The sequence below is a fragment of the Sebastes fasciatus genome, chromosome 22, assembly GCF_043250625.1.
Source record: "Sebastes fasciatus isolate fSebFas1 chromosome 22, fSebFas1.pri, whole genome shotgun sequence".
In the NCBI taxonomy this organism is placed as follows: Eukaryota; Metazoa; Chordata; class Actinopteri; order Perciformes; family Sebastidae; genus Sebastes; species Sebastes fasciatus.
The window spans coordinates 3,714,127-3,739,816 of NC_133816.1; the positions used below are offsets into that span (position 1 = coordinate 3,714,127).

Sequence of the window (25,690 nt, forward strand, 5' to 3'; positions counted from 1 at the left end):
GTGTGTCTACACTGTTCAAAGTTATATCTAGTGATAACTTTATCACAAGCGCGAGCAACAGGACGCTGACTTTCGTTGACTTAACGGTCACAGGTATCGCTGTTAACAAGCAATTTAGAGTCCCTTTAAACGGATTGTCACTGATAGCCAGCCATCCATCCATCCATCTGCAACCGCTTATCCCGTTAGGGGTCGCGGTCCGATCCCAGCCGACATTGGGTGAAGGTAGGGTACACCCTGGACAGGTCGCCAGTCTGACATAGAGACAGACAACCATTCACGCTCACACCTACGGGCAATTTAGAGTCCTAAACCTGCATGTCTTTGGACTGTGGGAGGAAACCGGAGTACCCGGAGAAAACCCACGCTAACACGGGGAGAACATGCAAACTCCACACAGAAGGGTCCCAAGCCGGATTCGAACCTGCAACCCTCTAGCTGTGAGGCGCCAGTGCTAACCACTGCACCACCGTGCAGCCCCTTGTCACTGATAGCACCTCATCTAAATGTCGGCAAGAAAGCAAACCAAAAAAGTCAAACTGTTCCTTTAAACTAGACTGAAACATTTACTTTAACAAAACAGAGCAGTAGAATGAAGTTTATCATTTGTTTTGTGTTGACCGAACATACCTGGCTGCTTCCTGCTTTTGTCTGTTATAAAGTTGTACATAAAGGTTATGAAAAGGTCAAGGGAGCAGCTACAGTAACAAGCAGATATAAAGACAAAGAAAGAAAAGATTAAAATAAAAGCGACAGCATGTGAAGAGATGAAAAGAGAAGCAAGAGGAGGACAGGAAGAGATAATTAAACAGAGGAAGGATAGATAGTGGAGGAGTGGGAGGGGATAGAGAGATGACTTAACTGGGTTACACCGCATACTCAGGAATACTCCACCCTCAGTTTCCAACACACACATCCAATCACCACAATCTCCCAGTGAGGTAAATCCCCCAGCATTCCCCCCATATGCGCTGTCACAGCCCTCCCACTCTTCCAACTTGTGTGTGTGTGTGTGTGTGTCACTAGTTTCTCTCGCAGAGCGGAGAGGCGGCGAGCTCGGCTGCAGAGAGACAGAACTACAAATCCAACTTCATTAGGAAAAGTTTGGATTTTCTCCGAAGAAGTAGAACAAGAAAATAGTCCTTTTTCTTTAGGTTGCAACTCGTTTCTCCTTCCATCACGTCTCATTGTGATCTTTTCTGAATAAGGAATTTGGGGAAATGCCTGCAAATCAGCTGGGAAGTCTTACATTTCTAACAAGGGATTTCTAGAGAGCATCCTCTCGTATCCAGTCCCAGTTTCCTCCTGTTCTCCTCCTCTCCATCTCCCTCCCTAGAGACGGACACCAGCCTTTGGACTGGGGATACTTTTGAAGAGGCAAATAAAGGACAAGGACATAGTATTGCAGCAGCATACAAAGAGGTGAGTTAACATTCAAAGAAAGAAATGCACTTATAATTGTTGATTACATGTAGCTCTGAGATTGAATGCATTTTTTATAAGCAGTTTTGGACAAAAGCATCTGTCAAAACTTGCATCATCTGCAGTCTTTTGTTGTCCTTTAGTTTCTAAACTATAAACTTTCATGTTTGTATCATTTTGCTCTGTTATAAACTGTCAAAGCTGCATGTTAATGAGCACTAACGAAGCCTGTCTTGCCAGTAAATCTGCCATACTTCAAAGTGACAGAGCTCTATTGTTAATGGTGCATAAAAGTGGAGTGTGTTGCACAATCTGTCCCTAATGTGCCGTCTCAGGGGAGTCCGAGTTGCTTGTTCTGCTGATCCCCTGCTAGCTCCAAGTCGTGCGTCTGAGAAAGAGAGAGAGAAAGAAAAGAGTTGAGGGGAAAAGGGGGGTAGGGGGGTAAATCGTCCACTGCACATTGATCTCAAAGAGATGACGGGATGAAAGAGAAAGAGAAGGAAAGAAAAAAGTGTGTGCAAGTGATGTGTCGAGTTTCAACCTCTGGTTTTATCATCAGATGGCGAGGACAGACGCTGGGAAAGAAAGCCAATGATGCACACATGCACACATTCAAATGTTTCAGGCACATGCTTGAATAAATGCACGCAGATGTTGCATTCATGTACGCAAAGAAAGGATGTCAGAATAACTCATGGTCTCTCTCTCGCTCACACACACTTTCTAAATCACACACACACACAGAAAGAGATTTAAACAAACACAGCTTTGTCTCATTGCGCTCCTCTGTTTTGGTTTTCTCTTGGCTCAGATCACAGACTGATCCAATGACTCCCAGCGCGCGCACACACACACACACACACACACACACACAAGCCAATGTAAAACGACACACGTGCACAAAGACGCAAAGTAAATGCATGTGCAGGAGGACACACAGTCATGATAGAGACAAATTATACTATTTGATGAATTATATGAATAAAACTATTGAAATACATAGATATTTATATAGATACACTCCACATCTTTCTCACATTTCGTGCACACACATCGTCCCATTCTCTCATCCTCCATTATTCATTTTTCTGTCACACCTGCGCTCAAGATCATAAAGTGTGTCAGTTATAAATGTGAATAAGTGCACAACATTCATCAAGTTACTCTTAACAGTTTCTCTCACTTTTCCACGTTTTATTGTTTGTTTAACCCAGACAAAACGTTGGCTAACATCATAATCATAGTTATATATTTGGTATGTGGCAGACATTCTAATTCATAAACTTGCACCCAAATGCTTCCCCAGTGCAGCCAGTCATTGGCGTCTGAGCAGTTCTAGTAGCTGGGAGCTAGAAGTTCAAGTGTGCTGTGACAATTGGGGTGTGTCTTTTTCCCTTCCCCTCCTTGGCTGAAGAATATCTTTGGTCTGTCCAAAATTGCTCCCTATTCACTATCTAGTGCACTACATTTATTTTACGTCATTTAATCTGGACGCCATAAAGCGTTATGCATCATGTTGGTGTGTTTCCCTGCAGACCCTGGCTCCTGTAAAGATGGCTGACGTGGTGCAGCCAGACCCCAACAGCCTGCAGATACCCGGTGAGACACTCCTACAGTACTGTACAGTTTAATACACATGCTTCATTACTATGGCAACCTGGTCAAAATGACTCACTCTTGTTATCTTTTGGAGCGTGAATAACGCCGACCTTTCCGTGTTCCTCTCCCACTTGGGAATCAGATTCCAGACATTCCAGTTCATTACAAATATTCAATCCCACATCTGCTGTAGAGAGCTTCAGGTCAAGTGTATGAAAAAGAAGGTGTTGTCTGCATGTGAGTGTTACTAGTGTTAGCATCAGCAGTTGATGACAGTCCAATAATGGCTCTTTCCTTGTGATAAGAGAGTGGCTGCGTATCGCTTCAAACACACTGATTTTTTGGCTATTATGTCCATTTTCCAGTGGACGTGCGTGTGGCACTTTTCCAATGCTGAAACATGTTTATAATGAGAGTTTAATAGTTAACCACCACTGCGTATCATTACATCTCTCTTTTCCCTTCCTCTTCCTCTTTCTCCATTCATTCCCAGGTGATAATTTATCAGCCCCTTCATCGCCTGCCACGGCTAGAAACGACTGCAGCATCACACCCCTCACACCCTCACCCTCACCGGTAACTATGCACACACACACACACACACACCACACAGACACTCCTACACACCCTTTCCCCCTATCTACTTATTTTCTTTATATAGAGCTCTTAAACACGACCTGTAAACCCACATCCACCTCTCACTGTCATTAGTGGTTTATAATAACACTTACACTCACAGTTTAAAGTGAAGTGTAGACTTAAAGCAAGTAGCCAATAGAAGAAAATAAAAATAAAAGACCACAATCTGTGGTGAAGAAATAGCTACACTTTGGCACTAAAGGAGGAGAGGAGAGGAGAGTATAAGGAAGTCCATGAAAAACAGCTCTGATTTCCAAGCCAACCTGCTAATTCCACACTGTTTTCAATCATAGAAACTCGTTGTTACTGAAGTGTATTGGTCTGAATCCCACCCAGGCTTCCTTCAGACAGAAATGATCGCCCACATTAGCTCGTTCACTCTGGGATATTTGTAGATGATGAGAATTTCTTCCTTTTTGGTGTTGAACTATAAACAAGACTAAGAGTCTACAGCGATGTTAGCGGCTCTGAGATGCCATACTCAGGCACAACAGCAGGTCCAGGCTGCATCCGAAATCGCATACTATAGCTACACTACATACTCAACAGGTGTACTGTCGTTCAACATACTTTTGTGTGAATAAACAGTAGTATGTATGTCTTTGGACGCACTGAGCAGTAATTTACGTCGTCGCTTCCGGAGAGCCTCCTTGCCAGTTGGAGATGTGTAACCATGGTAACCTGTGCCAACCTCATGTGACCAAAACGACGGTTTGTGAGATTTAAAAAATATATCTTACGTCTAGCAAAGTGAAATCTTATACTTATAGTTAAACTGAAGCGTTATCGATGTCACAGAGCTGTCCGTCAACACTTGTAATGAACGTTGTTGTCACTACTGCATTGCATTGTGGGATATTTATGCTGATGTAGTGTCCAGCGTTGCATACTCTAGTATTTCACCGGAAATAGTATGTCATTCACATACTATTGGTTTCATACTAAGATTTCGGATATACAAAATATCTCACACCCTGTTTTATATACTGAATAGCATGTTAGTGTGGAATTTCGGATGCAACCATAATGTTTTTCATGTACTTAGTTTAGCGAGTTAGCATTCTAATATTTGCTTTTACGATTCATCCTGAGGGACACATGAATGTCTGCACCAATTTTTATGGCAATCTATCCAATAGGAGTGATAATGGGGAGTTCTTGTCCTATAAGTACCAGCTACAGCTCACACCAATCTCCCTCTCTCTCTCAGAGGGTGGAGGTCAGACCCAAGATGTCCTGTCCGTTCTCGGTTGTCGTGGCGATAGACTTTGGGACGACCTCCAGCGGCTACGCGTTCAGCTTCACGCAGGACTCAGAAGCCATACACATGATGAAGTAAGAATCTGAGTTTATTGTCTTCGATTCAATTCTGTTCTGTTATTTTCTACCCTTGACGTCTTTTTCCTTCAACCCCATGCAGGCGCTGGGAGGGCGGCGACCCCGGTGTGGCCAATCAGAAGAGCCCGACGTGTCTGCTGCTGACTCCTGATTTGCGGTTCCACAGTTTTGGGTTTGCGGCCCGGGACTTCTACCACGACCTGGACCCGGATGAGGCCCGACACTGGCTCTACTTCGATAAGTTCAAGATGAAGCTCCACAGCACAAGTGTAAGAGAGATCAGGAGAATCAGATGAGAAAGGAAAATACATTCAGACTAAAATGGCCAATTTTACACATCTAGATCGAGTTGCATTGTGGGAAGTGTAGGATCCAGTGTTTTTGGAGCTTGAACTATGGATTAAAAATCAAGATATCTTGGCCTCTGCTGCTTCAAATTTGACCATTCTTTCATAACTCTTGTCTCGCGACTTTATGAAAGTGCAATAAACAATTGCGGCTTTAAGCATCAAGCAGATGACTTGTTCTTGCAGCAGTGTTTCAACAGTTGTGGCTGTGTTTGCTGCAGGACCTCAGCATGGAGACGGAGCTGGACGCGGTCAACGGTCGGAGGGTCAGGGCCATTGAGGTGTTTGCTCACGCCCTGCGCTTCTTCAGGGAACATGCTGTAAAGGTGCACTTAAAAGCTTTATGATTGCAGTATGGAGCTTCATGGTGGACATGTTTATACGCTGGTTATATGTGTGTGATTTATTTAGATATAGCTTATACGTGTGAACCTTTACTTTGCTGTAGAGATGACTTAAAATGTTTGCTGTACTTTAGCTCATAAAGAGCATTACTTTGACGGAAGCTTATAACTTGACTTCAATTTTGAGTATTTTACCAAAGAAAGTGTTTCACTGGTTGTGTTTTAGGAGGTGAAGGACCAGTCGTCATCAGTGCTGGAGGGAGAGGAGATCAGATGGGTAATCACCGTCCCCGCTGTGTGGAGACAACCTGCCAAACAGTTCATGAGAGAGGCTGCATACCTGGTAGGAAAACACATATACTGACCGATACTAGGGCTGTCAAAGTTACCGCGTTAATAACACGATAATAACGCGTTAACGCAAATTTTTTTAAATGCCACTAATTTCTTTAACACATTAACGCAATTTGATCTTCCGGAGGTTGTAGCGGGCAGATACTGGCATCATCTGAAACTAGAAAACCTAAGGAATCCATCGGTACCAACCATGTCATAGCTTGAAATAGCGCTACATTTTGGCGAGGAAAAACTGGCATGGCCATTTTCAAAGGGGTCCCTTGACCTCTGACCTCCAGATATGTGAATGTAAATGGGTTCTATGGGTACCCACGAGTCTCCCCTTTACAGAAATGCCCACTTTTTGATAATCACATGCAGTTTGGGGCAAGTCATAGTCAAGTCAGCACACTGACACACTGACAGCTGTTGTTGCCTGTTGGGCTGCAGTTTGCCATGTTGTAATTTGAGCATATTTTTTATGCTAAATGCAGTACCTGTGAGGGTTTCTGGACAATATCTGTCTACTAGACTATGTAAGTGTGTGTGTGAGACAGAGAGAGAAGAGGAACAACAGAGAGATGGAAAGAAAGACAGTGTGTATAAAGCATCAGATAAAGGCTGCGTGATTAATGTTCCCATGGAAGATCACTTACACACAGACACACACACACACACATACACACACACACATAGATCATAACGTTGCACTTTTGCCTCCATCCTCCCTTAATATCTTCCCACCAACACACACACTCGCTGTACTGTACATGTCACAATGACTTGTAGGAAGTGTGCGTACACGGACAGGAATGCAGGGGGTCCGATCACAATACACATCAATGAGAATGGACCGACCCATGTGTGTACTTGTGCAGTACATACGCAGTAGTCCATGGGAAAGACTGTGCAACCTTTTACTTTTAATGTCATGCGTTCTCTGTCTGTTCAATTTTTTTCATTTCAACACACACACTCCTACATTATCTTTCATCTGCCCTTCACTCACCCGGGTACATACATAAATAATCCAATGCATACACACTTTCACATGCACACACACCCTGCCGCTGGCTCCCTGCTTGAGTCCGTCGGGGTGTGTGTGCTTCCTGCTGGTGATGATGTCATCACAAGTGAACAATGAGGGAGACCGGCGTACAAACACAGGAAGTGGTGTCCAGACCCCCGCCCTGCACACACACACACACACGCACACACACACACACACACACACACACACACACACACACACACACACACACACACACACACACACACACACACATACACAAACACATAATTCCAGCCACTCAACTTTACACCTAATACATCACGACTAATGCTTATATACCAGCTCTCTTCCGCTCTCCTAATGGCACTTAGCGTATGTATACAGACCAAAGCAGTGTCAACATGCATGTCTAAAAGCATGATGGATTTATGAGAACTGCTTTTTCCAAAATGTCTAACTATTTTCTCCCCCCCCTAAGTATCTGAATTCAATCAAGAGCATTACAGAATAATAAAATTCTGCTTGTACATGTCTCTCTCCCTCTCTGTGTGTCTTTTCTCCTCCAGGCCGGTCTGGTGACCCCCGACTGTCCTGAGCAGCTCCTCATCGCTCTGGAACCAGAAGCTGCGTCCATTTACTGCCGTAAGCTCCGCCTCCACCAGGTGCTCGACCTGAGCTTGCAGCCAATCACAAATGGCCTTGATGTGGAAGGGTGCCGGCCCTTCGACTCCAGCTTCAGACAAGGTAGTGAAGAAAGAGAGAGAGTGTGTGTCTCTCTGTGTGTACTTTTTTTGTGTGTGTTCTTGTAGTCTTGGTCATTAGCATAAGCATGAAACCGCACTGTGTTCCTGGAAATGTTGTTGTTGGATTCCATTTGGGGATTGTGGTTTATGCAAAGGACGAACTGTGTTTGTGTGTGTGTGAAAAAAAGAAAGAGATCTGACTTCAGATACTACTTGTGGTTTTACTCAGATGACTTTGCAGTAGTGTGTGTGTGAGGGGCATGTAGAGCAGACATGAGCAAAACAGTTTTCTAGATTTTCTGCATAGACAATATCAGGTGACGGGCGGTGAGAGCGTAGTATGGGCATGAAACTCTTCTGGTTGAATCATCAGTATAAAATATGAGAAACCGTGTTACAAAATATCTGGTTCTTTGATAAAAAGTCAAAGGTTCAAACCTATACACATAAAAGCTTCAGGGAGACTCAATTCTGTTGTTAAAGAAGAGCTTTGTAAAAAAAAACTCATACTGCGTTCAGTACTTTAAATCACATTCTGAGTCAATAATTAATATGCCACAGATTTATGATCATAATTGCTAAAGCTGTGATTTGAGCCTCTGACTGGCTTTTTCCATAGCACTTTATAGCACGTTGAAGTAGAATTTCTGGCCATCTAAATAATATAAGTCCATTATTCACTCACCTTTTAGATCTGTTTTGGTCCCCTCTCACAAGGGAAACATCTGGGTCATTGGATGCTCCAATCTGAATGTTACCTATCTGTCATTTGGTGCTGGGCAAGATGTGTACAGTGGTTTATCAGAGCTCTTTTTCGTAAAAAAATAGCAACCTATTGAGCCTAAAAACAATGCTGAGTGAACCAAAACAGTAAAGATGTGGTCCGTAAAACCAAAACAATGAGCTGAAAGATGCTAAAGCACTCCATAGAGTTGAGGAGAACTATTTGGGTTACAAGCGACTTCTTTAACATTACACATAGTCATTTGACCCATTGTTGATACAAAACTACTGAATAGTGCAGCTAGAATGGGGGAAAATACTTCCAGAGCCAGAAACTCCTTTCATTTTCTATAGTATGTGGATAACTTTTCAAAATAAAAGGATAAAAGCGACAACTTTAATTTGTTTTTACTACTGAGTGGAAACATGCCTGTCACATTGTCCCGACTCTACATTTTAGCCGCATTGAAAACATTTGTGTTTGCAGCAGCTACAGGAAAACGCTACTAAACTGCAGTAAAGACTGAAAAACGAAACTGATGCATAATTCAGCGAACGAACATGCCATCCAAAATCCCCAGCACAGGCCCACTTACACATATGCAGTCAGTGACACACACACATAAAGAACATTCACACACACTAAACACAGGATATTGTAATTGGAACAAGGTGCAGCGAGACTATGATCTCACCCCCTCCCGGCCTGTCATTCTCCCTCTCCTTCACTCGCATTCATTTTTCTTTCTTTTCCCCTCGGTCTTTCTAGCATTTCCTCCCCCCTCTAACTTTCTTTTTTTGCCAGGTCTTACATTTTTGCATGGACTCTGCAGACACCACACAAACAGACATGCAGTATTTCCACACACACAAACACACACACTTGGCATCACAATCGTCATGGTTTTTACTATCTTTAGCTTTTATTCCACCTCATTTCGTTTCCAAAGATAGCACAGAGGAGTCATTAACACACACACACATGCATTTTATTTTCTGCTGTTTCATGTAAATGGTTTCCAGACTTACATTCATCAGCCTCATACAAAGACACACACACACAGAGGCACATACATTACCTCCTGCGTCATCCAGAGCCTTAAAACAACTGTAAGAGTATTTGCTTTCAACACAATGTGGTCATTGTGCTCAGTAATTGCTCTTTCTTTCTTTCTTTTTTCTTATCCTGCCACAAATCTCTTAACTCTTATTCTAATTATCGTGGTGAGTAGTACTCAAGGGGTTTGAGGGAACCTAGTAAAAAACACTTTTAGCTAAATTATACAAACACTTCAGACTGTCAAACTTATTGCGACACACACTTTTACATCAGGACCACAGCTTCACCCTGTCACTGAGTTTGTGTTATTAAAAGCAAGAGACATAGAAATATGACCTTTTTTTCTAACATTCTCCTATGGCTTCTCTGATCTGTAGTCATTTCTCATCTAAAGCCATTAGGTCTCATTTCGTGGGCTCACTCGCATGTATGGAGCGATATTAAGTGTATCTGCTCCGTCAAACAGGCTGCCAGGTGTTTGGTATTTCTCTCAGCTGTGTTCGAGGGTGTTCTGTTTTCGTTGGCCTCCGTCCATGCTCTTAACCTGCCAGTCAGGCGGTTTGCATGTTGAAGAGCGGAGAGAAAGTTGAAATGTGAGAGCATTTCCAGCAAATTGCTTCTGTCATGCGAAAACATTATGACTCTCGTTTTGGTGTGTTTTTCTTGTTTTACTTAGATCGAGAGACGTTATACTAGTCGTTGAGTAAATGTCGTGACCTCATGGGTTATGAGTCTTGTCTAAACCTTTATTATATGCAGCATAAAAAAATCAAAACATCTTCATTAGGTCGAAAGTTTATGTTTGAGCATGAGTTAAACACAAGCTAAAGTATGTTTATAGATGAATCTGGTGATCGCTTTGTGTGTTCCACGATCTAGCCGCGCCACCATTACTGCTGTGGCAAGTCGTAGTGATTCTACCGTCTGCTAACCATGTTAACTGGTGACTTTCAGCCGAAAGCGTCCGTGGTTTCTCGTAGTAGCTTACGTAAATGGTCGGCGTAGATAATAAACACAGATGAGTATGTGTTTGATACTGATAAAGTCAAATTGAAGTTTTTGCGAGGACACAGCTGCCGTCACTACGAGTAACCCCGACGCATACAGCTGAGAGTCACCAGTTAACACAGATAATGTTATATTTCACAATAACGCCACAGTTAGTTGATTGAGGTTATTTAATCTGTGGGACCACCGCCGCGCCGCCCCGAGACAGTGCCTTTAGCCCACTAATGTTAGCTACGCTAACTAAGCAGTGTTAACTCAGCTGATGTTCTAACTTTTTTCACCATTTCATGCTAATGTTAAGAAGCTGAGAATTGCTCAGGTTCTTCCCAAACTCCTAGACATCATTGTCAAAAGTAACGTTGCATAGAAAGTAAAGGTAAAAGTAGAACATTTTACACTTCTCAGGACAGCTTGCATTCAAACGTGTGCATATTGTAGGAAGACGCCACCGCAGTAATGGTGACTTGGTTACTACCGGTACTTCCCAAAATATTCACAAAAATGTTTGAATACAGGCAAAGCAGTGCAACGTGGTGAAAGATGGTGATGCCTCTTGGGGCCCACAGCGGGAAAAAGTCCGGAAAAGTTCTTGTTGAATTGTTTTATTTAGAAAAGGGGGGCCCAGAGTGATATTTCAGGGGGGCTTTAACCCCTACTTGTGCCCCTGGGACCCAGAAATCCTAGCTATGCCCCTGAAGAACTGGAGAACTACATAGCATAGTGTAGTTTTTCTCAGGAAAACCATTATCCTTTGCCTCACTTTGACTTTTTGAACTGATTTAATGACCAAAGTAAGTGTGTGTGCAACAGGGGTCATATCCTAATATCAAAGGGATAAGTGTGTTGTGTACCTGTGTGTATTTAGCATTGTGTGTGTGTGTGTGTCTGTTGCAGCGAGGGAGCAGTTGAGGCGATCCAGACACAGCAGGACCTTCCTGGTGGAGAGTGGAACCGGAGAGCTGTGGTCAGAGCTGCAGACTGGTGAGACCGTGTGTGTGTGCATGCATGCGTGCGTACGTGCGTGCGTGTGTGTGTGTGTGTTTGAGAGAGGCAGACAGACCCCACATGTCGGAGATATTGATGGTTTTGACTTTTAACCCCAGCTGACTGACTATGAGCAGCACACACACCTACTTTCTCATTTCTACTAACCCTCAGTTTTATTTACTGGGTTCTTTTCCAGCTCAGCCAGTTGCTGTTTTCACCCATTACCTACAATATCTGTCTTGTGTGTAGCCTGAGGTTTTTGAGAATAAAGTCCTAATACTTTGAGAAAAAAAGTCTAGAAGTTACAAGAATAAAATCATAATTGGTTTTTTTTTGTAATTAGTATTTTATTGATTTTCTTTACATGAACACTGTCACATTTTGGTCAACAAATCAAATAACTCCTATATGCAAAAATATAATATAAAAATAAATAAATAAATAAAAATCTACAAAATCATAACATACAAATAAAATACAAAAAAAGACAAAAATCAAATATATATTCCTACATTAATCTTCACCATGGTCTATTCTAATTTACAAACAGACAATTCATTTTCAGACACATAAAGAGTGTTTGTGTGTGTGTGTGTGAGTGTGTGTGTGTGTGTGTGTGTGTGTGTGTGTGTGTGTGTGCTGTGTATGCAAGTCTGGTGTGATGGTGTGTGCTTTACTTCAACATCTGTCCACGTTAACAATGTATTCCAAGTAGTCTCCGCGCTTCGCCACATATTTCTCAGTCCTGTCCTTCGAGCTGAAAGAAATTTGTTGGTATGAAGCCACTTTTGCCAACTCTGTGATCCGCTCCTGAAGAGAGGGCTCACCTGGATTCCTCCAGTTTCTCATAATAATCTGCTTCCCCACCATTATACTGGTATGAATAAAGTCCGTGGATCCACAGCGAGATGTCATTTGTGAATCACTGAGACCATATAGCCTCGGGCAGAACTCAAAGTTGGTCCAGGTAATGGTAATGTTTATTTGATACGTTCATGAACTTTTAACCTGTAGCTCTGAAGCATGGGACATTCCCAGAGTAGGTGAAGAAGAGTCCCGTCAGAGCTGCGTTGTAGCAGGGCAGTTAAGCATTACAATTGTGCATTTTGCAATAAAAGCATCAAATTTGGCACAGATGTTGGTTTATATGTTCTGAAAAGATATAGATTTCGGAGCGCTGCCAATTTGGCCCCTGGGGCCGCCAAAAAGGCACTAAATATTCCAAAATGTTGCAGAAAACTGATTTTATGACTCCTGATGATTTCCAATGTGTGTTCAAGCTGATTAGATCAGATGTCAGAAAATCACAGACATGTTTTTTTTCCTCTTTATTTTTAAAGGATACTTTTTAAAAGCTTTTAACCTGAGAAAAAACAAATAAAAGGAGAATGATCACTGGGGTCAAAGGGTCAAACTTCACCTCCTTCCCTTCATGATAGAATGACAACCAATACACCGTTAGAACGGCAAGATCTTCAGCTTTACATCGGTGTATTTATCTATAGACATCTGATTTTTTTTTACAACCCACAGTGTCTAGTTTTGCCTGAGATGATAAAATCCCACCCAGGAACAATCAATCAAACTCACCCAGTTCTCCGGTTTTACACACAGCCTTTTCTCTCTGTTGAGCCATGACAACAATCTGAGGAGCCACGCTAACCCGCTGACCCTTTCTGCTCCCTTTCCTGTCAACACACACACACACACACACACACACACACACACACAGGAAGGACCAAGCCCATGGGACTCTCTCCGTCTGCACCGTCAGTGGACCAAAGGAGTAGACACCCTGTTTTATCCTCCTCCTCCTCCTCCTCCTCCTCCTCCTCCGCCTCCTCCTCCTCCTCTTGCATTTTCTTCTCTCATCCTTCACTACATTTTTCTACTACTTTTTCTCTTTCTCACTCACTCATACGCGTTCAGGGTGTGGTCTGCTAAACTCAGGGTAACAAAGCCAGAACCAGCTCTTATCGCTGAACAGAACATAAACACACTCACTAGCAGAGGGAGCCAGGCAATCACAGATGCCTGGAGACTGTTTATGTTTGAGAGTCTGCTGGTTGAAGAGTTTCAGGAGAAAACACACACACACACACACACACACACATTGGAAACAGTAGACATTCCACAAAAATGAAGACACATCATCATCCACATTTCCTCCTACTAATTGAGGAGAAACATCATGTTCTTACACTACTGAGTAAAATATTTCCTGGCCCTTAAATCAAACTGATGAGCAACTTTTTCTCATTTATCAAAAATAACAGATTTTATGAAAATGCTTCACCCTGCAGGTATTAAAATAGTGTGTGTTTGTGCACTCTTTGTGTAGGTGACAGGTACATTGTTGCCGACTGCGGAGGAGGAACAGTTGACCTGACAGTCCATCAGATCGAGCAGCCACAGGGAACACTTAAAGAGCTCTACAAGGCTTCAGGTACACACTCTCACAATCTGCTGAAACACACAAAAATATATCCTACGCTTTCCAGAGCTGTAGTTTTCCTTCCAGGCGGTCCGTACGGCGCCGTCGGAGTAGACCTGGCCTTCGAAGCAATGCTGTGCCAGATTTTCGGTGAGGACTTCATCCAGAGCTTTAAAGCCAAGCGGCCGGCGGCCTGGGTGGACCTCACCATCGCGTTCGAGGCGAGGAAGCGGACGGCGGCGCCGGGCAGGGCCAACGCCCTCAACATCTCCCTGCCCTTCTCTTTCATCGACTACTACAAGAGACACAGGGGGCAGAGTGTGGAGGCCGCCCTGAGGAGGAGCAAGTGAGTGTGGGCTGGGAGAGGTGTGTGTGTGTGTATAAAATACCTCTTTCACACCAATGACCAGGGTCGGATCAGGGATGTTCAACCCATCTTTTGTCAATTCAAACCAAGCCAGTCAACCCGGGGTTAATCCCTGGTCAGGACAATTCAGATACGATCTGGGTCACAACCCGGGAGCAATGCATACCAATTAGCTCAGGTGTTAGAAATGGGGATGATAGTGGCATCATCAATGTGTGCAAACACGTAAAATGTCACAGAATGATGCACGTTTTGGGATAATATGGTGAAAGTAATACATACAGCATTTTTATCTTTGTAAAATATTAAACTATGTTATCTGTTACGTGAAGTTGTAATGTATGCAAAAACACACAGACAACATACAGATTTACAGTTTCTATCATTCAACACTCTAACCTACCCACACGTAACCTTTTTTCCTCTGTCTATCCACAGTACCCATTTATCATATATTAGACTACATTGTGTTTTCTAGTATGATAATATAGGCTTCATTTGCAAACGGATTACAGAAACTTATGAAGACTGAAATGTATATTTCACTCACTCCACCATCCCAGTAAAGATTTGCCACATGTGGTAGGCATATTAAAGTTTTTCAGCAGGACATGTGGCAACTGTTGGATAATCTAAGAGCTTGTCCAAATCTAATAAAACTAGTTTATATGTCATGAAGTTTGCTAATTGCTCGATAATGTAATGGACTAGGACTGGGTTTGGTACTTTATAACAGATGGGAGAAGCGACAGATGGATCTTTTTGCAGGTTTGTTTGGAAAATTAAAAAAGTTAAAAGAGGTAACGTTACAAATATAAAATGTGCAGACATGCTTTCATCACAGCTGGCTGTATCGAGAGGTGTTTCGGCACTGTGTGTTTCTGTTTCTATGTGCAATGGATGCCTCTGGCATTCAGCAGCCTTGTTATGTTTGTACCTTGTCCCTCACAGTCCCGTCATCTACCTCTTCATTTCTTCCTTCTTCTGCACCTCAAAGTCTCGCCACAACATCCATGTTGTTCAAATCGTCCGTCATTCACCTCAAATGTATCTGAAAACAATCCTTCTGCCGTCGCACCGTTTGTTTGAGCTACGGCAGCCTGTGACCGTTGCGTCACGACTGTGCGCCCCCCATTTGCAACCAAATAGATTTGTCCCGCCCCGGTTGTTAACACACAATCAACGCAGGTTCAACCCTGGTTGAGCCCTCGGTGTCAAAGGGGTATAAGTGAGGGATGGTAGGTGAGTGTGTCGATTGATTTATAGTGTGTGTAACATTAAAGATGTGAACTCTCTCCTCTGTGTGTGTGTGTGTCAGTATGAACATAGTGAAGTGGTCGTCCCAGGGGATGCTGCGGCTGACACAGGAAGCCATGAACGAGCTCTTCCAGCCCACCATCGTCAATATCGTCAAACACATTGGTGAGAAACACAGAAAGACGAGACTAGTGCAGCTTAATTTACAGAGACTGGTTTTATGTTGACGCTTCCACACTGAACCACCACCTCATGAAACATCCAGCCGTAGTAAACAGAAACATCCACTTTGCTCCAATGAAGTGAACTTTATTTTAAAGATCTTCCCCTTTTTTCTCCCCTGACAGAGGAGCTGATAGCAAAGCCGGAGGTGCGCGGTGTACGTTTCCTCTTCCTGGTTGGTGGTTTTGCAGAGTCGGCCATGCTGCAGAAAGCGGTCCAGAGAGCACTGGGGCAGACGTGTCGCATCATCATCCCCCATGATGTTGGACTGACCATACTGAAGGGCGCCGTGCTCTTCGGGCTGGATCCCACCGTGGTCAGTGCTCGTTACCTGTTAGTAATAGAGTAACTCTTCGACGCGCTCTAACAACCTCTCTCTCTCTCTCTCTCTCTCTCGCAGGTCAGAGTGCGTCGATGCCCCCTGATCTACGGCGTCGGCGTCTTGAACCGGTTTGTGGAGGGACGCCACCCCCGCGACAAACTCCTCATCAAGGACGGCCGCGAGTGGTGCACCGACATCCTCGACCGCTTCGTCTGCGTCGACCAGTCGGTGGCTCTGGGCGAGGTCGTGAGGCGGAGCTACACGCCGGCTCGTCTGGGCCAGCGGAAGATCATCATCAACATCTACTGCAGCGCGTCGGAGGACGTCACGTACATCTCCGACCCCGGGGTCAGGAAGTGCGGGACGATAACTTTGGACCTACCGGAACCGTTGCCGCTACCGGGAGCAGTGGGAGGAGCAGGAGGAGGAGGAGGAACTGGAGGCCCAGAGAGGAGAGAGATCAGAGCGACCATGCAGTTTGGAGACACGGAGATCAAAGTCACAGCCGTTGACGTCATGTCCAACCGCACCGTCCGGGCTTCCATAGACTTCCTGTCTAACTGAGGAGGAGCAGGAAGAGGAGACGAGGATTGGAAAACAGAAATAAACTGATTCTAGGGATGTGTTGAAAGAAAAGCGGTACTTTGGGAGTGGGTGAGATGTTTTGTGGACATCCAGACATTTAAGCTTTACATTTACTCATTAGAGTAGGAAAAACATCAGGAGAGGAACATTGTTTAAAACCTCTCCAGCCTTCATAAGTTCATACTCCTCAAAAAAAGTGTCAACATCTCTTCAACTGAAGGGTAGGACGCCCTCTACGTACAAGAAAAGAACAATTTGTCTGGTTACAGTGGAGTTTGTCACGTCACACCATATAATGATGTCACGGGCTTTTCCTACCCAGAAAATATTCAGAGGAACACTTGTATGAACTCTGTAAACGATTAATGCAAGCAGGTGGCTGAGGTCACATCCCTGCTGCAACAAACAGATAATAATTCAACCCGTCCGAGGCGTATTTCAACTTATACTACCTAGAGTGAGACTCACTCATCTTAATTGCTAATTATGAAGACTGTTACCTGTTCCCTCAGATAATGAATTACACAGGGATGTCTCACAGGTTCTGGTCTTATACCTCATTAAAGACCCATTTCTCTCTCCATATACCAGATATTGATACAACTACCTGGACTGCAGCTGTGTTTCTCTAATGTGTCTGTGATTGTGCGCAACCTAGTGGTGAAAAGACCGAACTACAAGCTGAAAATCACAAGGGAAGTTAAAGCCTCTGAACACACACACTGGTGTTTTCAGTTCATCTGGTTGATTAGACCTCTGCTCAGGACTGTGTGGGTGTGTACAGACTAACTGAGTGACATCTTCCTGAGTCTCCTGGTGCACCTGTTAGGGCGGGACAAATTACACCTTTATCATTCTTATTGGTAGATGAAGATTTGTGACCAATCCCATCATAGCTACACCCACCTTCAACCTGAGCAGAGGTCACATCAGCCAGAATAAGTGAAAACCCCTGTGTGGATGCACAGAGGCTGTAAGAGCTCTCGGGATTCATCACAATCACACACCTAAGGATCCTTAAGGCCTACTGGAAGAGGCTGGGATGCAGGTTTGAGCTCTGGGGTATGACACATAAGCAGTGTTGTAGTGGGTTGTACCCAAAAGATATGACACGTGACAGCTCCTCTTTTCACCCTCCTTGTCCTTCACTGGGATAGACTGTGGCATTATTGCAGAATTTGCATGTTTCTTCTTAAGTACGTCACCATTCACATTCAGGTGTAGTGGTATTATTAGCAGGATAAGAGCTTTATCTGTATAACAAGTTATTTTTCCAGATTATTCTTCACTTAAAAAAAATGGGAAATTCAAACCAACCTGATCCTCTGGGAGCACGTTGATTTGGACAGAAACTAAGCTTTCAACTCAAAAGTCCACTTACTGGCCTTTCAGCCACATCTTGGTCTTTCTCAGCAGATGGAGTTGGCTCGGTTGTTTTACGGCTGTTGTCACTAGAGGTTACCACGTTCAAATTTGAGTGAAGTACCATACAACTGAGCTGATTAAACTCCACCAACTGAGGAAGACGAGCTAAATGCAGTTCAATTCTATGGAGAAAGTTGATAAGTAGACCTTGAGTTAAGATTTGTTTTGGTCTAACTATAGTATGTATTTTTTTTTTTTAAATATAAAAGTCCTCTTGCTGGGGCTTCATCATTAAAAGACAGTCTTTATGTTGTGTTAGCTGTAATTAACTGTATTCATGTTTATGGTCATGTTAAGTAAAAAGATTAAGAACCACTGTACCATGTTCAACATGCTGACCCAGCCTCGTTTCTTTTGAACTGTGCAGGTTGTAAAATTATGTAACAGAGCATCATCCCAATTTTTTGATTCATACCCTTACATTTTACATTAAAATAAAAACGCTTGTACCATTTTTCTATATCAATAACATGCTTTACTTTTACTATTTAAAGACTTCCCCTTTCTCATGACTATTACTATTACCATCAAATAATAAGGCAGGTGTGCAAAGTGCTGTCTTAAGTACAGTACACCTGCAACTAACACACTATCGGGAAACAATCTACTGTCTCCACCCTTGACCAGATGTTTCAAATAACACATAAGAACAGTCAACAGTATGATTTCAGCTGTGAATTTATTGATAAGAATGGTCCAATAAATAGTTTCACACAGCCCAACCAATGAATGGTTCAGAACTGCCTAACAATCAGTGCTCTACTTCCCATGTTACACATCAGTTTGTCACATAACACAAATCCAGATTAGAAATGATGGAACAGCTGCTTCAGGTCAGAGTGGAAGAGCTAACTTGGAGCGAACAGGAGTGTGTTTGATACAAAAGCAAGGGGGGGAACTAACATCATTCTTCTTGTATTTCAATATCATTTCTCAGTAAAATGGCTAACACATGGAAAGATGCAGTGCTTGAAATGTTAAACAGACGTTACCAAGTGAAAGCTTCAGGAAGAAAAAACAAAGAAAACACAAGAACTGTCAGCCATATTTGACATATGAACTTCTTATTTCCCCCCTTTTATTTGTTTCACCACTGCCATTTGCAATGTGTCTGACTGTTAACAAAGCCTAATTTGATCTAGAATTCAAATCCAAATGCAGTTCAAACATGCCGCGCTACATTCAACACAATCTTTGCATCTCTGTGTAAATGAAGACAATCCTCTTCCTGCATTTGGATTTCAATGCCAGTTTATAAGTGGGTTTTGTTGCTTCTCTTAGTGAGCGTGGGGTCTACCGCGCCCTCTGCCCCTGCCGCCGCCAGGAGGTCCATCCATACTGCTGCGTGGGTTCTTGATGGTCTCGTCCACCGACAGGATGAGGCAGGCCGCCTCTGACGCCGCCGTCAGCGCATTGATCCGCACGATAGATGGCTCCCAGACGCAGGCGACGAAGTTGTCTGCAATGTCCTCGTTGTTGATATCTACACCATACCACATACCGCCCTGCAGGGAGACAACAGATGAGGCACACAAATGTATTTCCTGTTCTTCTAAAACTGAAGGACGTAAAATTATGCCAAGTGCTTTACTCAAAGTCTTGTGTAGGATTAGGTGTGTGTTTCGTTTCCTACCTGTGCGTGTTTGGCGCGCAGTTTGTTCAGGATGTTGGTGGCGTCGAAGCCGGCGTTGTTGCACAGCTGTCTGGGAATGATCTCCAGGGCCTTGGCGTACGCTCCGATCAGCAGCTGCTGTTTTCCAGGGATGGTCCTGGAATAATCCCGCAGGTACTTGGACAGCTCCATCTCTATGGCTCCTCCGCCCGCTACAACGGAGTCATTCTGCAAATGGGTTAAGTACAGTCAGCTTATTGCCGTCAGTGTGCACATACGGGCCGACAAATCAAACTGAATTAAAGTTTGAGATCAAAATCAAATTGTGACAAATCTGAGTCGAATCTTAATCTCGTTGGTTTGCATTAAATATGCTACAAGTGTCCTTGAATTTAGCGTTGAGGTGCTGTTAATAAATGACGACACTGTGCACACACACACTAAATGCGTCGACTGACCTTGATGGCTCTGCGTACGATCATGATGGCGTCGTGCAGTGATCGCTCCGTCTCCTCCGTGAACTGTTCCGCTCCGCCCCTCAGGATGATGGTGCACGTCTTCGCCTTGGGACAGCCCTTGAAGAAGTTATACCTACAGACACAGAAGTGGTGCGTGTGAGCTGTCATGACGGCATTGTTTACTCTAAAAGATGTTCATTCTCTGGAGGAGCTGGACAAAATATTTTAACTCTTACCTCTCTCCTCCAACCTGGACCTCCTCGAAGAGTTCACACTGTCCCAGGACGTTTTCTGTCAGGGCTCCTACTGAGGTCTGGATGGAGCCACCGCAGGCCTGGAGGTCACATTACACACAGTCAGTCATGTTCAAGCTCATTTGGACATAAGAAATATGGATTTGCAACACAAATACACTACTGAATTGTACATTCCTGAATAGATCATTTATTTTTACTGTAATTCCTTCATCCTTTAAGAATACAGATGTATGGTTTAAAGACGTGGGGTATTCAGTGTCTGTCTCCTACCATCATGGTCCTCCTCAGATCCTCCTCCTGCACCCTGCCAGCACAGAACAGGTCTCTGTCAGCGAAGTACTGGGTGGCCACATCGCCGATGGGCAACTTGGACAGAACCACCTTGGCTCCTGACAGATGGATCTTCTCCAGTTTGTCGTACAGGATGTTCCACTCTGCGTCCACAATAGCCTGGTATTCCTGCAGAAAAGGGGAAAGAAGGTAAATACAGGGAGCAAGGAAGAGAGACTTATTCCACAACATTTCCGGGCACTTATTACACATCCTGATGCTGCGTTGTGGGCTTCATACCTCCACATTTTTCACGCGGACCTCAGCGTTATCCTTCTCAGCCTTCAGCTCCAGCTCCACGTTGAGCAAAGCAATCTTTGGATTGTCGTAGCGTTTAGGCTGCATCTCAAACCCGGCGTAGGAGAAGGTCTTCTTGAACGCAACCCCAGAGATCAAATGGGAATCCTGAGAAATGTAAATATAGAAAGTATGACATGGGTAGATTGGAAATGTTCCCATGACCGAGCCATAAACCTGTTTCTCTAACCTTTAACTGTTGCTGTCATGTTTGTATTAATAGAGGCAGGTTTTTTGTTTAAGTGGGAGTAAAAGTAAAAGATACAAACCTCAAGGGCTCCTCCCTGGACCTTCTTGATGCCAATCATCTTCAGAGACAGCAGCTCGTCCAGAGACATGACAGCGTCCACCACCATTTTGGAAAAGAAATCCTTCTGACCAGCAATCAGCTTGGAGTTCAGGGCTGTGGCTGCACATTTCTCCAGCAGCTGCCTCTGCTCTCTGAGAGGATAGAGAGGGGGGAGAGAACATTTACAACAAGACTACAACCCAAGGATATAATATAACTTTATTGCTCATAGGATAAATCAAACCTCAAATGCCAGCTGGCATGTAAATAACTTGTTGCGGTGAAAGTGAGCGCTTACTTCTTGTCGCCTTTCTTCACAGGGACGGCGATCTCATTGATCTTGCTGACAGCGAGGTGGGTGGCGGTGCGGAACGCTCTGATGATGGTCTGGGGGTGGAGACCCTCCTCCACGTACGACTTGAGCTGCTTCAGGAACTCAGCAGCCAGGAGAGTGACGGAGGTGGTGCCGTCTCCGACCTGAGGATGGTGCGAAGGAATGAAGATTATGAAAACCTATTATAGGATGTTCTGACGGAGGAGATCCTCCTCTGTGTTGGTGTCGGGTTGAAGTTTTTGTTAAATAATACATTTTGTAAAAAAAATATACTTCTCACCTCAGCATCCTGGGAGCGAGCAATGTCCACCAGGGTCTTGGCCGCAGGGTGAATCACATCCAGCAGTTTCAGGATGGTGGCTCCATCGTTGGAGATTGTGGCCTTACCTGGAAAACACAATCAATCACACATTTTTGGTGAATTAGTGATGTGACGGTGAGGAAATTTACCCACCGGTTAATAAACTTGTGATCGGACACCGGACATTTTACAAGAAAAGACGGCATTCAACACATGTAGAGCGCTAACTTTGATCTTTACCAACTGATGGCTGTGTGTCTGGCCTCTCCGGTCCAGCTTTCGCTGCGGGGCTGCAGGTTTCCACCTCGATTACCTCATTACGTTATGGTTCCCTTATAATATTGGGTTTAAATCTGATGTATTGCTAAATAGGCGCTTTTGCTTTTCACTTTGACACCAAATCCTCTGCCATCGTCTTGTCTGTCAACTCTCTCGTCCTGTGTGTGAAATCTGACTCCGGCTACTCTGAGCTGAGACTCCATACGGAGCAGACACTTTCACTTTCACTTTCAGATTGTAGCGTCCGTTATCCGACTATGTATTGATAACATGCCGCTGATATGCCAAAATGAACTAAACGGGTTTTATTTCTATTAAAAAAAAAAAGAAAAGCAGAATGACTGTGGGGGCGGTGGGCAAGTAATGTAATCGGTGTATGCCTGACCACCGTGTAACGCCGGTAACACCGACTGCCGCAGCAAGCCTCGGGTGAATTCATCCCGTAATCCTTTCCTCCAATCCTTGACTACCCGTCTCTCCTCACCTCTGCTATCCACCATCAGTTTGTCCATCCCCCTGGGCCCAAGGGTGGTCCTGACCGCTTCAGCAATCACCTGGAAAAGACAACCCAACAGGTGCATTTAGACAGATTTAAAGCATATTTGGTAAACACACAGAAAAACACACACACAACCATGGGGAGGAAAGTTGTTTTTCTGACCTGGCAGGCATTGATGTTACTCATGAGCTGGGGAATACCCTGAGATGTATCTGTCCCCTCCTTCAGCAGGATAACTGGTGTGGGCTGGACAGAGAGAAGAAAAGAGGAAGAGCAAAATGTGAAGTAGGCTGTACCCATACCAATCATTTCAAATAAGTAAGGTGAAGTAGTGTGTCCTGGTTATCTAAAAAAAAAAAATGTAAATACTGCTAGCTAGCACACATTTGCAGCCATAGTTTGCTGCTTCAAGAACATTAGAATAATCGGTGGCAACAGTAGAAAGTATGACTGTGAAGTTCAGTTGTAGTACAAATGGCAAAAAAAATGCCATTGTATTGTGTACGATAAGTAATGTGGTTTTCATTTATAAAACTATGGCTGAGCAATAGTTAAATGTTATCGTTCATCATGTTTCAGTGAAATCATATCGTCATAATATGTCTGATCATGATGTGTCATCTTGCAAAATTCTGTTTCCCAAATTAAGCAAACTGTAATTAAAGTCTATCAAAACTAATTTTGTGCAGCATGCTTCATTGTATTAAACATTGTGATCTTGTTTATATTTTCCATATTGTAATACCACAATATCTAAAACTATATTTATATATTAATATGGTATTGAACTCATCCATATCACTCAGCTTCAGCACAAACACAATCTGTCAGTTTTTGTTATATTACTTCACCATTTAAGGCTATAACCTAAAATGGTAAAACTCATAGAGGCTGTGGCTGGTACTGTAGCTGCAGGGTGTGATGCTTTTGTTACTCATGACATGTGTGTCACTGTCGAAAGCCGGATGTGTGTTTACAGTCTGCTAATAATACTGTTCATTGGAGCATGCTACATGTCATAACACCCTATTATACATACTAGATATACTGTTTTATGATCATTAGTTAGCAGGTTTTAGCAGTTGACCGTGATTGTTACTGTTATACAACAAAATGATAATTAATAATGTTTACTAATTATTAGTAATGATATAATTTGTTATTTCAACAGTTTATTGTTGCACTCACTATATATATATATATTATGAAATCATTTGTAAACATTAAAGAAATCATTTTCTAAAACATCTGTAAACATTACAAAGACAGATGGACCATATATTTGTAACACTTTGTTAATGCTTAACAAACTGGTTTGTAAACCATCTATAAACTTAATTTGGATGATATTATAAAAAGGTGCAACTGCTGATTATAATACCTTGTTAAATGGTTAATAAATAAATGTCTGGTCTTTGTTCAGTCAGTCAGTCAGTCATGGCAGCCAAATCTCTGGACAAATACAACTATCTGATTAATACATGTTGAGTTAAATGGTTGTCTGTGTTGGCTCCTCAGCAGCACAGAGCAGTTAGCTAGAGCTGTTACCTAGCAGCTAGAGCTGTTACCTAGCAGCTACACTTGTTCCTCTGCAGCAGCTCATACAAAGAGGCTAATATGACACACAACGCTACAGCAGCTAACTAGATAATAACCTGACTGGCACAGCTACAATGACAGACATCAAAACTACTAACAGAGAAATACTTAATCAAACCAACTCTACACTCTAAGCTCAAACCAGCCAGACGTAGTTCATCTTTTATCAATAACACATTAGCTAGCATCACCGTTAGCATCGTATCCGCCCATTGACGCCCTGCGAGGCTAACAGTCTGGCTACAAATAACACCGTTTTAAACTCATTTTTACAAAAAATATTCGCTTCCAAAGACAGCCGAAAGGCAGTTATCTGAGTTGAGAGTAGTTCAGATGTAAATGCTCGCTGATAAAGTGAAGGATGGAGTCGGATTATAGATCATAGCTTGGTCATAAATGCTAACTCACTCACCATCATCTTTGCAGTTTCCTTCGAGAAGCTTCACACTGGCGTCCCGTCCCACAATGCTTTGCGACATAAAGAGCTGCTGGTGGTGCGTTCGAGAACATGACGCAGCGATTTGTCAACGATATGAATTTTCTATTTTACACAATTTCTGGATTAAAACACCGAATTATTGATAAACAAGCTTCTCTTGTGCAAATGCTGTTAGTATAAATCAATAGTATAGTATGGAGTACCACAAGAGTCACGTAAATAGTAATAGAGCATTTAATTGATTAACAACTAACTGTACAATAAAAATAGGCATTAATAAATGTCTTTACAAATGCATTTTTTAATCTATGAGTAAATGGACAAAATTGTTTGACATTTTAATGGGCAATAAAAAGAAGAATTATGAAATGAATTGGAGCCATAAAGTGTCTAATATCAAATACATAAAGAGGACATTATGAAACCAAAAAGCATATTAAGAAATTGTGTAAAACATGTAAATGAACAAATAAATTATGAAATATGTTATTGCATTGTTGTTATTTTCATAGAAACTGGTTTAATTGCAGTTTTTTTTAATTAATTATAGACATTTTTATTCAAAAATGCCCTTTTTCAAAAGTTTGTCTTTATTTATCGTGGCTTTTTTCCCCAACAATGTCACATTTAACTTAATAATTTCTCTTTTTATTTATTTATTAGTTCATTTATATATTTTACACCGTTTATTTATATGGATTGTTATTTTGCATGTCTTATCTATTAATTTGATAATGAATATGAACTGTTTTCCCAGGGAAGGTTTTGATGATAATGGCCTATCATGAAATATTGATATCTGTGACTAGACATCTTGTGGGATAGG

At 42.8% G+C, this 25,690-nt stretch overlaps 2 protein-coding genes across 3 annotated transcripts; one reads left to right on the forward strand and one right to left on the reverse strand.

Annotated features, from left to right (window-relative positions):
* The first annotated feature begins 513 nt into the window (after positions 1-513).
* On the forward strand, positions 514-18,624 carry hspa12b (heat shock protein 12B). Its single transcript, XM_074624397.1, has 14 exons — positions 514-1,422; positions 2,958-3,021; positions 3,515-3,597; positions 4,871-4,995; positions 5,081-5,267; positions 5,567-5,671; positions 5,916-6,032; positions 7,604-7,781; positions 11,466-11,552; positions 13,900-14,004; positions 14,080-14,338; positions 15,678-15,781; positions 15,964-16,154; positions 16,239-18,624. Exons 2-14 carry the CDS (start codon positions 2,976-2,978, stop codon positions 16,722-16,724), a joined length of 2,073 nt encoding a protein of 690 aa, XP_074480498.1. The 5' UTR covers positions 514-1,422; positions 2,958-2,975; the 3' UTR covers positions 16,725-18,624.
* Positions 18,625-18,834: 210 nt separating this feature from the next.
* cct7 (chaperonin containing TCP1, subunit 7 (eta)) lies at positions 18,835-24,908 on the reverse strand. 2 transcript variants are annotated; one of them, XM_074624399.1, is made up of 12 exons: positions 24,838-24,908; positions 22,989-23,072; positions 22,812-22,881; positions 22,001-22,134; positions 21,712-21,926; positions 21,394-21,565; positions 21,068-21,232; positions 20,768-20,956; positions 20,477-20,574; positions 20,241-20,373; positions 19,804-20,010; positions 18,835-19,675 (listed from the first exon to the last, which is right to left on the reverse strand). In XM_074624399.1, the coding sequence occupies exons 1-12, from the start codon at positions 24,841-24,843 to the stop codon at positions 19,448-19,450; spliced, it is 1,701 nt and encodes a 566-aa protein (XP_074480500.1). In that variant the 5' UTR covers positions 24,844-24,908; the 3' UTR covers positions 18,835-19,447. The 2 variants fall into 2 exon arrangements, with proteins under 2 accessions (XP_074480500.1, XP_074480501.1); XM_074624400.1 differs by having other exon boundaries at positions 21,712-21,890; positions 22,028-22,134; positions 24,838-24,907.
* Positions 24,909-25,690: the final 782 nt, after the last annotated feature.